The sequence below is a fragment of the Ptiloglossa arizonensis genome, chromosome 2 (genome assembly GCF_051014685.1).
Source record: "Ptiloglossa arizonensis isolate GNS036 chromosome 2, iyPtiAriz1_principal, whole genome shotgun sequence".
NCBI classification, from domain to species: Eukaryota; Metazoa; Arthropoda; class Insecta; order Hymenoptera; family Colletidae; genus Ptiloglossa; species Ptiloglossa arizonensis.
This window is the reverse complement of record NC_135049.1, coordinates 18,794,616-18,807,639: the sequence shown is the minus strand read 5'-3', so window position 1 is coordinate 18,807,639 and position 13,024 is coordinate 18,794,616. Positions and strand designations below refer to the sequence as shown.

Below are 13,024 nucleotides of genomic sequence, written 5' to 3'. Positions count from 1 at the left end.
TTCGTATCTCCGAGAGAACGATTATACCATCGATTGTTTTCCAAGTTGTAAATTATTCTCGAAAATGCCTCATTGAAATTGAAATTTGTCGCGAATCGTGTTAAGTTACGAACGCTACATAACGATGAAATTATTTCTATAATTGTGCGCGACAATTGCACACTGTTTCGATGCGAAAGAATTTAAAATTCTTGAAAATTGTTCTTTAAAAAGGAACCGTTCTCCACCGGACCATTTTGTTTCCATTCTCGAACGATTTAGAAAACTCTTCCGCGTTCACTTTCCGCGATAAAGTTCTAAAAGCGAGCCACTTTCTTCGTAAATCAACCGATAACCTACGTGATCCTCGACACCTGGCCACGAAATGAAAAACTCCGTGCATGAAAATTTTGACGCGTACAGTGCACCTTATCGTTCCTTCAGTTACGAAAATCTTACGATAAATGCAACTTTCTCCGTGTTTGACGCCGAACTGAACTATCATAATTTTCGTGGTATCCATTGCGTGCATTTGGTGTTTGAACAATCACTCTCCCTGAAAGCGAGCAGTATTTCGAATGACAAAAACAACTATGGGACCACGTTCGATCATATCGCGCGAAACAATAAGAATTCGGAGACTAATTAATTACGGTGAGCTCTTATTACTTACGGCATTGCTTCGATATTAGATAATGGTATTGAGATATTGGTCAGGATTTACGTATCGCGTAGAGACCGATAGCATTACCATTACAAAGACCTAATTTATGAGCATTCTTCGGAGCACCGTGCACTATATACTCTTACCTCATAAATTGTTACCAAATACTTTTTACTCATTGCGAACAATGTTGCTGAACTTTCGAACGATACATCCGTGGTGTCATTTGCATAGATAAAATACCTTTGCAATCGATATGAATTCGATCCAGGTTGTTACGTGTGCGCAATAACGCGAAATGGGAAATAAAATGAAAAACTATTTATACGAAAGGAATCCAACAATGAAAATATTTCCGTGTACGTTCACTTCGATGTGTTTAACATTTAGGTACGTTTGACGTTCCGGTGATGGTTAAGAGAACACGTGGGAAGAAATAAATTCGATAGACACGAAATTTGTTCCTTTTTCTTTTTTTTTTTACAATGGAACGCTCTTCCTCGAAATTTAAATTCAATGTAACAATATAACGATAAGGAACAAAGGAATTAACGACAAGGATTTTTAAGAATGAAAACGCGAGCCAAGTTGAAACGAGACGGGAGTACGAGACTTATTTCGACAATTGTGAGACTAATTAGAAAAAGTCAGAGTGTTCTCACATTTTCATTCAAGTCCTGGCAGAGCACCAGCTAAATTATAACTCCGCGTGCTGTTACGCAACGAATAAAACCAAGAGAGGAAAAGTGCACAATGCCATTGTACCGTCCCATTACATCTTCTCATGCCTCTGAAGTAAACTTCCATGATTTATTACCGTACATGGTCAATGATTTTGTCTATCGTATTGCACAATGGGTTGTAACGCGTACTCATAAACGCGATTGCCAATTACGAAGCGTAAATTTCGGGTACAGCAATTTCAGGTTAAAAAAAAAAAAGAAAAAGAAACGTGAACAATGATTGTTTACTATATCGCTACCACGTAAAATATCACTAATATTCACCAATTTGAAAATTTGGATCTTTGAGATAGAATTGCGCAATCAGGAAATATTAATTAAAAACATCGAACGTTAATATTTGCAATATATGTTTCATTTATCTGTTTCATATATTATTTATTAAAATTCTAACCATGGATATTTAAAATTTACAAATTTGTAAATTTTACGATCGAGAAATTGAAAAATAAATCGAAAGAATTTTGTTCGCGAGTTATTCAAACACGATCGGTCGGAAATTAAATATGTACACAGAGACGTGTATAAAAAGAAGAAGAAAAAAAAAAAATGTTAATATTGTTGTATGCAAGTTTTGTGCCTTTTGTAGACGAACTACATTTTACGTAGCGATTCGTGGAATAATGGCGGGTGTACGGGAGCCGAGGTATCCGAAGTCGGCTTTCTAGAAAATAAATCTTTCGCAACGTGATTAAATTCACGCAAAATGGATTACGGACATTGAAAGATCTACTCCCGAGACATTCCATATTTTCAAACAAAGCTCGCGCTCATCGTACGACGTACACTTCTCTTTCAACGCCTACTCGTTTCCGTGCGCGAACTGGACGCAATACTATATAGCTATGTGGTTTGCATAGTATCGTATAACAAAAGCCCCTGTAACATGACTCGTGAGGAAAATGCTTAACGCTTTTGACGCTAACCCCGCTGCAAGAGCCTTTTCAACGAAGCTGTGATGCGTTCAACTGACGCTGAACTACACAATACAGAAAGTAAAGCACATTTATAAGGTGTACGTGTTGGCCGCGGCGCAGAAGTCAATGTAGGGAGATATTGTGTTACTCGTACTCATTGCGGTTGGAACTAGGCATGTATAATATTTTGATTGTGTGTCGTCTTCCTGCGTGAAAGTTTCGTTTCCTTTCTCCCTTTCGAAGAAACGTTTACACGAGCAATGGTTTTTTTCGATAACGAGCCGAACGTTGTATTTCGTACACAAACGAACCTATCCGAATGGAAAGTTGAATCAAAATTGAACTCTGAATTGCAGAACGATACTCCACGATTAACAAACGTAAAATGTTTCTTCGATGACGAGCCAAACTTTGTATTTCGTACACAGATGAATCTATGTGAATGGAAAGTTGAATAAAAATTGAACTTTGAATTGCAGAACGATACTCCACGATTAACAAACGTAAAATGTTTCTTCGATGACGAGCCAAACTTTGTATTTCGTACACAGATGAATCTATGTGAATGGAAAGTTGAATAAAAATTGAACTTTGAATTGTAGAACGATACTCCACGATGAACAAACGTAAAATGTTTCTTCGATGACGAGCCAAACTTTGTATTTCGTACACAGATGAATCTATGTGAATGGAAAGTTGAATAAAAATTGAACTCTGAATTGTAGAACGATACTCCACGATTAACAAACGTAAAATGTTTCTTCGATGACGAGCCAAACGTATTTCGTACATAACCAAACCTATCTAAATGGAAAGTTAAATAAAAATTGAACTTTGAATTGTAGAGTGACATCTCATAATTGACAAATACATAATACTCAACTACCCTGTAATTAACAAAATAAAAATGTAACTATTCGACCGAATAAACGTCGCGAGTAAATCGTTATTCCGTTTGCTTTATTCGTTGTCTATTATTCGCACAAAATGCAACCCATCTTTCGATTGACTTAATTGAAGCTTCGTTAAAGGCTATGACGTACGCATGTTCAGTTTAAAAAGTTTTCAATACACTTCGTTTGAATCAACGTGTAGTGAAAGAACAGAAGTTGAAGTCGTCGAGGGAAACGAACGAACGAAATAAATTTCATTTCAAGGTTGTTGGATTGATTAGCTCAATCTGCCGTATGCAAATGAAATAAATTCGAGCCGTGAATTTTATACGGTACTTCTGTACGAATCGCTTTGAAAAATCAGATAATTGCGTACAGTTCGTTGATCTTATCCCGATGAAATGATGGGATACGGGAAGATAATTTGATAAATAAGCAAAGTTCAACGAACAATGTTACAACGTTGTAGATTGCGTTGATCGGAGAAGGGATAAGATAATTTGTCCGTTGGAAATGATAGAGGTACATTTTTTTTTCCTTACAGTATATCCTACACGAGAAAAAATGTAGCGCAATTGATACACATTCGCACCGTTATTTTTCCGTCGCAGGAAACGAACGAAGCATTACTTATCTTTGATTGTAATTAGTGTATTAATTGCAATGTTAAGTGCGGTGATACAGATACGCTATTGTTCGCGGGAAGAAATAAAGAGGTTGTCTGGTGGTAGAGTCTGACAGGAAGGTTTCACTTCCTCGAGTACCAATTTCCTGTAACTGTAACATTCGACGCGGCGATGTATTGTTCTACACGGAATACGTTTTTAGAAAAGGAGAATACGAATAAACGAAAAATTGTCAAATATAATTTTCACTACACGTACAACGTGCAACGTAAAGTGCTTACCAATTAATAAAATTAATTCTTACCAATTATTAAAAAATACAATACAATTTTAACAATACGTACAACGTGCAACGTAGACTGCTTACCAATTAATAAAATTAATTCTTACCAATTGTTAAGAAATACAATACAATTTTGACAACACGTACAACGTGCAACGTAGAGTGCTTACCAATTAATAGACAAGTTATTATAATATTGTATCAATTACTTTTGACTAAAATTAACGAAGATGTCGAATGAAAATATAAAGCAAATGTTGCAAAATTTAAGAAACTCGTAGAAATAAAGATAGTTAAAAATGAATGTCCAAGAGAAATTGGAAGAATGGATATTATTAAAAGGCAAACTTATTTTTGATTAGTTGAACGCAGTTTATAATCGATAAAGTTTCTTCGAAATTCAAATTATGTTTAATACTGAATGCAATTGTATATAGATACTAATTAAGTGACTTTTGTAAACTTGGAAGGAATTTTTTAAAACTATTTGGGGAATTATACACGTTGGTCAGATTGTGTACGGTTACTACAATTATTGATCGCAGTCGTACACTTTTAGGGAAACGGTAAATAGGGTGTCTCATAGCAACACAGTTAAAAGGGCTGCACCCTTCGTATTACACGTAAGCTTTTCTTAAGTGTGTTCTTCAAAGTTACAATACTACGAATGTATATTTATGTTATTATCACTCTTGTTAAAAGAAATTTAATGAAACGTTCGTTACGAACAATTTAATTTCAATGTGTGTTCCTGAAATTAAAATTTGGGCTTAAATATTTTACATTGTAATAAATCTTTGGCGAAGTTCCAAATATCAGGATTCTTTTCCATCAGCGAACCATAAAACCAATTACTTTCGTTTCGACAAAACGCAACCGTAACAAACAACATTGATTCCATGCAATATCTGTATGTTTTTAATCAACTTTAAAAACAGTCAATGAAAATTATCATCATGTTGGTAAATAAAATTCGTAGATAAGTTTAATGATTGATTAAACAAAGGTAGCCAAGAATCAGTATTATCTGAGGTGTACCAGTCTGTGTAAATAATCAACGCAAAACATTGTTCCACTTTCAAATCTAATGGCTCATTTAACACCTTTGATTCTTAATTTTTATGTTCCATTATTTCATGTTAACCTTAAGTTGTCGAGAAATAAAAAACAGAATTAGAAACGTACAAATTTCATAAATTCAACTATACCTATATTCTTACATACTTTTATTTAATTTACAAAAGACGACTACTATTATACCATTTAAATTCATAAAATTTTTATTGCATACGACTCGTTATATCGTGAAAATAATTATTATGCTAAGTATTTAAAAAAAAAAAAATTGACTGATCAATATACACGTGTTTTATTCTTTGGTTCGATTTAAATAACCATCGTTATTTTTGAACCATCTGTTTGCAATTATACCGGAGAAAGTCTAAACAATACGACCAAAAATATTATAAATAAGCCGTTTATTAAAACTATCGTGTTTAAAATATTATTCTCCTTTTTACAAAACAAAAAACGATCTTTGTTTTTCAATAAGATTTTGTAATCGTTTTAATTAGTCTGCAAAGAACAAGAGAATATTCTAAGCTGTTCCCCGTGAAGTTATTAAAGGCAGTGTTCCTTTATTATTTCTGCTCCACATACTTATATTTTTCCAATAAGAGTTGTTTAAAAGTATGCTAAAGCCCTCGAGCAAAGAGTATAAATATGCATAGCCACTTCCTTCTCATGCCACGTAACATTAGGTATGCCCAGTCTTAAAAGGAAAGAGTAAAACGCAGTTGGTAATGGTGCGAGCTATTTGCATAAATCATGCGGTGCTTCTATTTATTTCATATGCACGCCATCGTCTTTTACTATAGTGCAATTGTAAAAGAAGCTATACGTATACCAAAGTGAATGTACCTGTTATAGGTATGAACTAACAATATTTTGTCACACGAAAGACGGGTCAATGAATCAAAATATTTTTCCTAAATAAATATTACATTTACCTAAATGAACTACAAGCAACGTATTCGTTTCAGACACGGACAAAATTATATTCAAATAAAACATAACACTTAAATGTTCATTTGTCCATCGAAAAATATTTCTTTCTATAATTGAATTCTAATTTTTATTCAATAAGTAACGAATGAAAAATTGTTCTTTTATCTAGGTAAAATTTTAGTTAATTTCCGATTCACTTATACTGTTGTTTTACAGAATTTTGTATCGCTCGTTATATTCAAATAAGTAATAATATGGGAGAAATATTTTCGTGTAATGTTAGAAGAAAGTACATAGTGGTGAACGATAATGGCTCATTGCTGTCAAATGTTCCATCGTTAGATATTACTCCCGGTATCTATGTCAAGAGCAAATATTTAAATGCTTCCGTGCACGTTCAAAGGTTACAGCGTTCGATTGCAACAATTTGCAGCAAGCTATAATTACGCAGGAAATTCTTACACATAACCTTCCCTGTGTTAACCGAAGAATTCATTAGAAATAATATGTATTACTACGTAATCTTGCGTCCCGGGTTCTAGTCTCGTCACAGTATAATTTTTTCTTTTTTCATTTGTCTCTAGACGTATGCAGAGAATACTTATTACGAAATCATTTCTTTTACGTTAATTTACCTTTACTGGAATCTAGGTGGAAAACAAAAATAGCGAAACATTTTCCATCTACAATTGTGTGCAATATTTAAAGTCAAAGAATTGCAATAAAAAATATATAACAAATATTTTAGATATAAATATTTGGAATAATTGTTAAAAATTGATCAATATTTTGAAAATATTATTCAGTGTAAATATTTGGAAAAAATGTTGAAGAAAATATTTCAATATTTCATTTTCTTTTTAATTCCAATGAACATAAATAGTTACGAAATATTATTTCTTTTTTGTAACAGTACAAGATAAACATATTCTAATGGAGGAAAATCAAACCCGTGTCGCATAATCGTGAAGCATCGACCATAGTTACTAGGCCGCAGCTTTATATGGAATACTGTCATGGGCACTTGTTAAACCAACGGGCGAAACACGATGTTCATTGTTCCATATCTCGTGATGTATTGCGTATAGGATCAAATCACCGTGTATCAAATATTGTTCTGTTCTCTCTTTAGCAACGAAATCAGTCGGTTCAAACACTTTATACGATCTCCTTGTAAGTATTTTCCGCAGTAATTTAATCTCTGTAACATTTGCGTGCCACCGCGCGTATTACGGATTGTGTAGTTTCAGTATTACGTTTGTAAAAATGCCACACGAAAGTGTGAAAAACAGACTAATATCACGCTTACGTGTCGAGTAACCATACAGAACGAACAAACGTGGCTAAAAGATACAAATTTTTTTTTTTTTTATCGGAGCACGTATATTTTGAAAGGTGGTATTCTATTGATTCAAAACCTGACAGCTTTAAGTTCATTTTCATTTAAATTCTGGAGATAAAAAATCGTGACGAGTGTAGGTATCTAGATATACATAATTTCATTATGTATTGTTTTTTGTTAACAACAACGTACATGTTTGTTAACATTACCCTTCGTCTTTGTACCTTAAAACGTAAACTTGTCTTCACTCCTGTGTATTATTTTGTTTTACTCCATATTTAATTTCATACTGTAGACAACTCGGATGCAACAAAGGTTTATTATTATCGATCTATGTATCCTGCTGGAAATTAAAAATTAAAAGCATATTATTAGTACATTTCGTTTACATGAACGTATTATTTCTATTCACTCCATATTTAATTCTGCGTTGTCGACAACACCAGCGCAACAACGACGTACTATTATTAGTTTCCGTCACCTTGGACCGTGGAATAAGAAATACTTTGTTTACATATGGCCGATGCTAAGCAAGAGCAGCAGTGAGTAGAATTAGAAAGAACATTCGCGAAGCTTCTCGACCGATGTCGACTTTTCGCTCAATGCGCATGCCCAAGGTTGCACCGATCAAAATATTCATCCCACTCGTTGCAAATGGAACGTATTCAACAACTGCTACCGGTTCGATACAAGTGTGTTTACAATAGTCACGTTAGATTCGTCGTTAAGAACAGGTTCGTCGTTATCGTCTATAAAAACGATCACGCGTATCGCGCGAGCCCGTGTCATGCCACGCAGACCGATCAAAGGTTCAAGAGTCAATAAGAAACCGATAAGAAATTTTGTATCGAAACACGGGCCTTAGAGAGAAAATTACGCGCATGTTTTTACGTAGCGTTCAACTTTAATCGAATTTTCCGCCGCCGGTTAAACAACGCCCCGAAACCTATGAAATCCGCAGCGGTATCTCAACGTTGCGATTTTATTATCCCCGAGCGAAGCAGGACACGTACCCGGTGCATTGCGTGTGCTTAAGGATCCCGCATAGCTGCAGTAAAGTATTCGATTCAGAAGCCGTGTCGATGAGTCATCGATGCCGGTACTGTCAAAGTCGTCCGCGTGAAACTACATATCTAGAGACAATATTTCGTCCCGGCGTGTCGATCGTGTCATCGAAACGAGCGGATAACCCTCTGTCCGCGGATCGAACGAAATAAGAGCGAAAAAAGAACCGAGAACTGGGAATCGAGACGGAAGCGTAGGTGTAGGCACACCGACGCGCACACGCGCGCACACGCACACGAGCGTGTGTACACGGAGCATGATCGATCGCGTCTCGAGGTCAGCCACGAAACTTGTTCGACGGTTCCGAGGACTCGCGAGGTTGCGACTGCGCCGACCTTGAGCGTGAACCTGAAATAAATCTACGAGACAACGCAAAAAAAAAAAAAAATAATGATTTCTTTCGAAGAGATTTACCCTGCAGCATGTTGTGATCGGTCTTCTCATCGTCCGCGAGGCAACAAACGCCAATGGAGGAAGACAGCAGACTCATGTTTCCTTCGTTGTTGGTCCTCGTGTGTCTCGTGCCGGGATCGCCGTGACGTGAGTCGATCGGCGACAGAATCGCGGAAAAGCCGCCTGGCCAATACACGCTCGCGATTGGTCGAGCGGTGGGTTGGAGCTCGCGGCAGAGCCAATCGTTATCGACGACACCCGAACGAGCGTCTACGAACGCACCTGTCGACCGCGCATCCGGCCGACTCGGGAACGCTTCGTCGACCGGTCACTTTCACTCGACGTGAAAAGGACGATCGTGATATATCGTTTCGCGAACACCACCTGTGTCAGCGAGCGTTTTACCCGATCCTCGAGATCCGTACCTCGCCCCTGTGCGTGGCGAATCCTTTCGATTTTCGTGCGAACGCGGGGACCAGGCGGCTAACCGGACTCACACTTTGATCGATGCGTTCCCCGATCGCATCACGTCGATACTCGATCGGTCGATCGAACGTACGAACTGACTGCGCACTGTGTCGATTCGAAACGCAACCGCCTATCCACTCGGGCACCGTTGCCGTTGTGCGTCGTAACGGTCGATCAAGATGGAAAACGCGAGAGAGTCCTGTCCAGCACCGTCGCTACGTCGCGAAAGACGACGGACGCGTAACGCGTGCAGGGACACCGAGCACCGGCGAGCCGCGATCAATAAGCGCTGGCACGGCGTCTGCGCCGACAATGCGATGCCACGCCGGACGAGAGGAGAGAGACAGGGACACGGCGCTTGTGTGGGTGTGTCGGTGCGCTCGCGCTATCGACGCGACGTGTATCGACGATTTAGGGGTGCTCCCCGTTCGCGTTCAGCTACGCCCGCTACACGCTTTGTGGGAGAGAATGGATGCATTAATTGGTTCTTCGGTCTTAAAGGGGGAACACCAACTTCGCGAGTTTCGAAAATTTACAACTCCCTTTCCTTCAAATTTTACGCTTCGTGAACACCGTTTTTTTCACCGCTCCGGACGAGATCGGAGATATCGGGGGAGATTGAACGTCTGTCGCAGTGCTCCGTCTGAGAGACGCTCCGATCCTTGAACTTTAAATGCAGTTCTCTCGAATCAGGATCTTCTCGAGTGGTGACTTTTCTTAGAACACCACGTTTCGAAGAAACTGTAAAATATTTGCATAGTTTTATACTACGTATGTACGAGTAACGTACGTGTGCGTAAGTACACTATGTGTGTACAACCAACGTACATGTGCGTATATCACTATGTATATACGAGTAACGTACAATATGCATTATACGTTGGAAAATGATCGAATCTAAAGTATCGTGTACACATGTACGACCACGAGGTCGAAAGGGTCAATGATTCGGGTTTTGGGAATATTATCTCGAAATTCGAAACATTGTCAATATTGCGGAGACTCTGAACCCAACTCACTATGTCAGTGTCGCTCAACCTTGTCGCACGAGTTCCTTTTTACTTAATTGAAAAATTCTAAGATTCGAATTTAATTTCAAAGTTTATTGAACGTACGCATAATAACGACGAGATATAAAATTATTAACGAATCGGTAGTAAATATACATCAAAATTATAAATATAAATTTTGTAATAGAATTCGAAGTAAATACGTACCAGAATGTAAACGCGTATATTCGAACGTTTATTATTGTTATCTTCGGTTTTAATTTTTTCCATCGAGCGTATCAACGATTAAAACACAGTACGGAATATACGAGCACGTATTCGTGTCGCGAGGCGGAAGTGCCACACGATCGATATAAACGGAGAAAATTGAATACAGTTCGGACATCGAATATAGACGAAAAATGTTCGTTTTACACATATAACGATAAATTCTACGTTATTATACTGTAATTATACATATTACAAGTACGATGCACTTTCTCACGAATTTATTCATTTACGGATTTATTCGTGGACGAAAAATGTTCATTTTACATATATGACGATAAATTCCATTTTATTATACTGTAATTATACATATTACAAGTACGATGGACTTTTTCACGGATTTATTCATTTGAACTGTCACTTTCGCGCCTAAACTGGTTGGTTCGAGTAACTTTCGTTAAGGTGAGTTTGATCGAATTGCCTCTCACCGCAACGTAGAAATATGTAGGACGACTTAATTGCCTGACTTCCACTAAATTGCTAGGAACTAATCGTTTTTTAACCTTTCGTAACACTGTTCTTTTCTCCGTCGAATTCAATTACGTACCGATTTCTGTACTAATTTTTCCACCTTACCAACGAAACATACCGATACAACACACTGGTGGAAAATTCTAGCTATTTCCTTTTTCGAAGATTCGTTGAAAATTTTGATATTTCGCACTCGTGTTCTTCGATCGAGCGTAGAATTTCTCTGTGACTCGTGTCGACAAAAGATCTAATTTTAGGAGAATTCTAGGAAAATTGTATCTTTTTCAAAAGTTCGTTAGAAATTTAGATACTTCGTGTCCTTGAAAATTAATTATTTCGAAAAAGAATATATACTATCCATCTGTAACGTATTCCTGGGTCCTATGGTATTAAAAACGTGCGTTGTTACCGTACAGTGAAGGATTAACGGAAATGGCCCGATATTCTGTAATTCGTTTGCGCGGGATGTGTCATGTCGCTCGTGACGGAACGCGCGTGGTAACGTTTAACGTAACTGTTCACGATTGAATCATATTTATAGCTATGTACGTACTGTCAAAGCTGCCAGCTACCTAGAAGAATCGAAGGTCATCGAGAGGCATTACAGAAGGCAACTTCCAGTGCATTCACCGGTATGGTAACGTCTGACGCCAGCACAAAAACTTTCTCAAACTTCACGAGTGTGTTCCCCGATAATTCAAGCAATAAAGATTCGCACAGTGTAAACGAACGCACACTGCTTGATAATTATTTTTAAACAATCGAATATTTTGCACCACCCTCCACGATGTGTAAATTGTTACAAAAAATCGGGTGTCTCTGAACAAGAAAGTAATCTACGAATACTGTATTATTTTTTCATTTTAAAATAGGTATAGATAATTTATTCCGAGCATAGAAATTTTTGTAAAGAATTGCGAGAAAGAAATACTTACATACGATCGAAAAATGCATTTGTACGTCTCATTAGAAGTTAGTCGATCGCGAAAAATAAATTTTGCATCGTTTCATTTGGAAATGTCAACTATCGGAGCAAACGAGGATAATTTATGAGAAAAACTAATGAATTTGGTTTTTTTGTGAGATTGTTTTTTTCTTTGGAGGATATTTTTTTTATAGCCTTACAGTAAACTCGATATTCAACGTTATTGATCCGTATGGATAACAATAGAGACGATAAGGTGCTCTTTAGGAAATTGTATCAATTATCATAACAATCCGACACATCTGATATTTTTAAAGTGCCTGTGACTAATTTGTTACCAAATTTAACATCGTTTATCGACAAGACGGGAACGGGTGCACTCCGTTTCGCAACCTGGTCACTCTGTAGAAAAAAAAGTTAAGTTCAATGTCACATTGTGGTTCACGGTTAAGTTCGTCTTAATAGCAGCCACGAGAGTGAAAGAAAAAGCATATGCGATTCTATTTATAAAAGTGTCGACGACCTTAAACAACGATCGATAAACGCAAACGAGATAATTAAGTGTTTTGTTATATTCGAGGATCACGTAGATACACATGTTGCGTTGTCACTCGTATCGTTAATAATATAATAACGAGAAAAGTGTCGAAAGTAATCACGTGATGCAACGTACCGAGAGTTTCTTGGCCAACTGGATGCGAAACACTTTGCCAGACATTTGCATAAATTCACAGTCTGTTTCCAAACAGCATTCTAAATACACGAGTCAACATTGCGCGAGTCCTTATTGACAATTCGATACAATTTTTATATATCCAAGCATACAACGATCTATCGCCAGAAAGTAAATGTTATCTTTGCTCTAGTGTTTTTCAACGAAACGTTCAACTCGTACTCGTCGATTTACAAGTTTCCATTCGTAAACTCTTCTATTACCGTATCGTGCGTTAGATCTCCGCGTAACATTTTTT

General features: G+C 37.2%; 1 protein-coding gene across 1 annotated transcript in view; it reads right to left on the bottom strand.

Annotated features, from left to right (window-relative positions):
• The window catches only part of Centrocortin (cerebellar degeneration-related protein 2-like), an 88,228-nt gene extending 78,602 nt beyond the window's left edge, over window positions 1–9,626 (bottom strand). The window contains exon 1 of the mRNA XM_076326689.1: window positions 8,934–9,626. Within this exon, the coding sequence (XP_076182804.1) occupies window positions 8,934–9,009 (76 nt within the window). The 5' untranslated portion in view covers window positions 9,010–9,626. The remainder of the gene's footprint in view (window positions 1–8,933) is intronic.
• Between the last annotated feature and the right edge of the window lie 3,398 nt (window positions 9,627–13,024).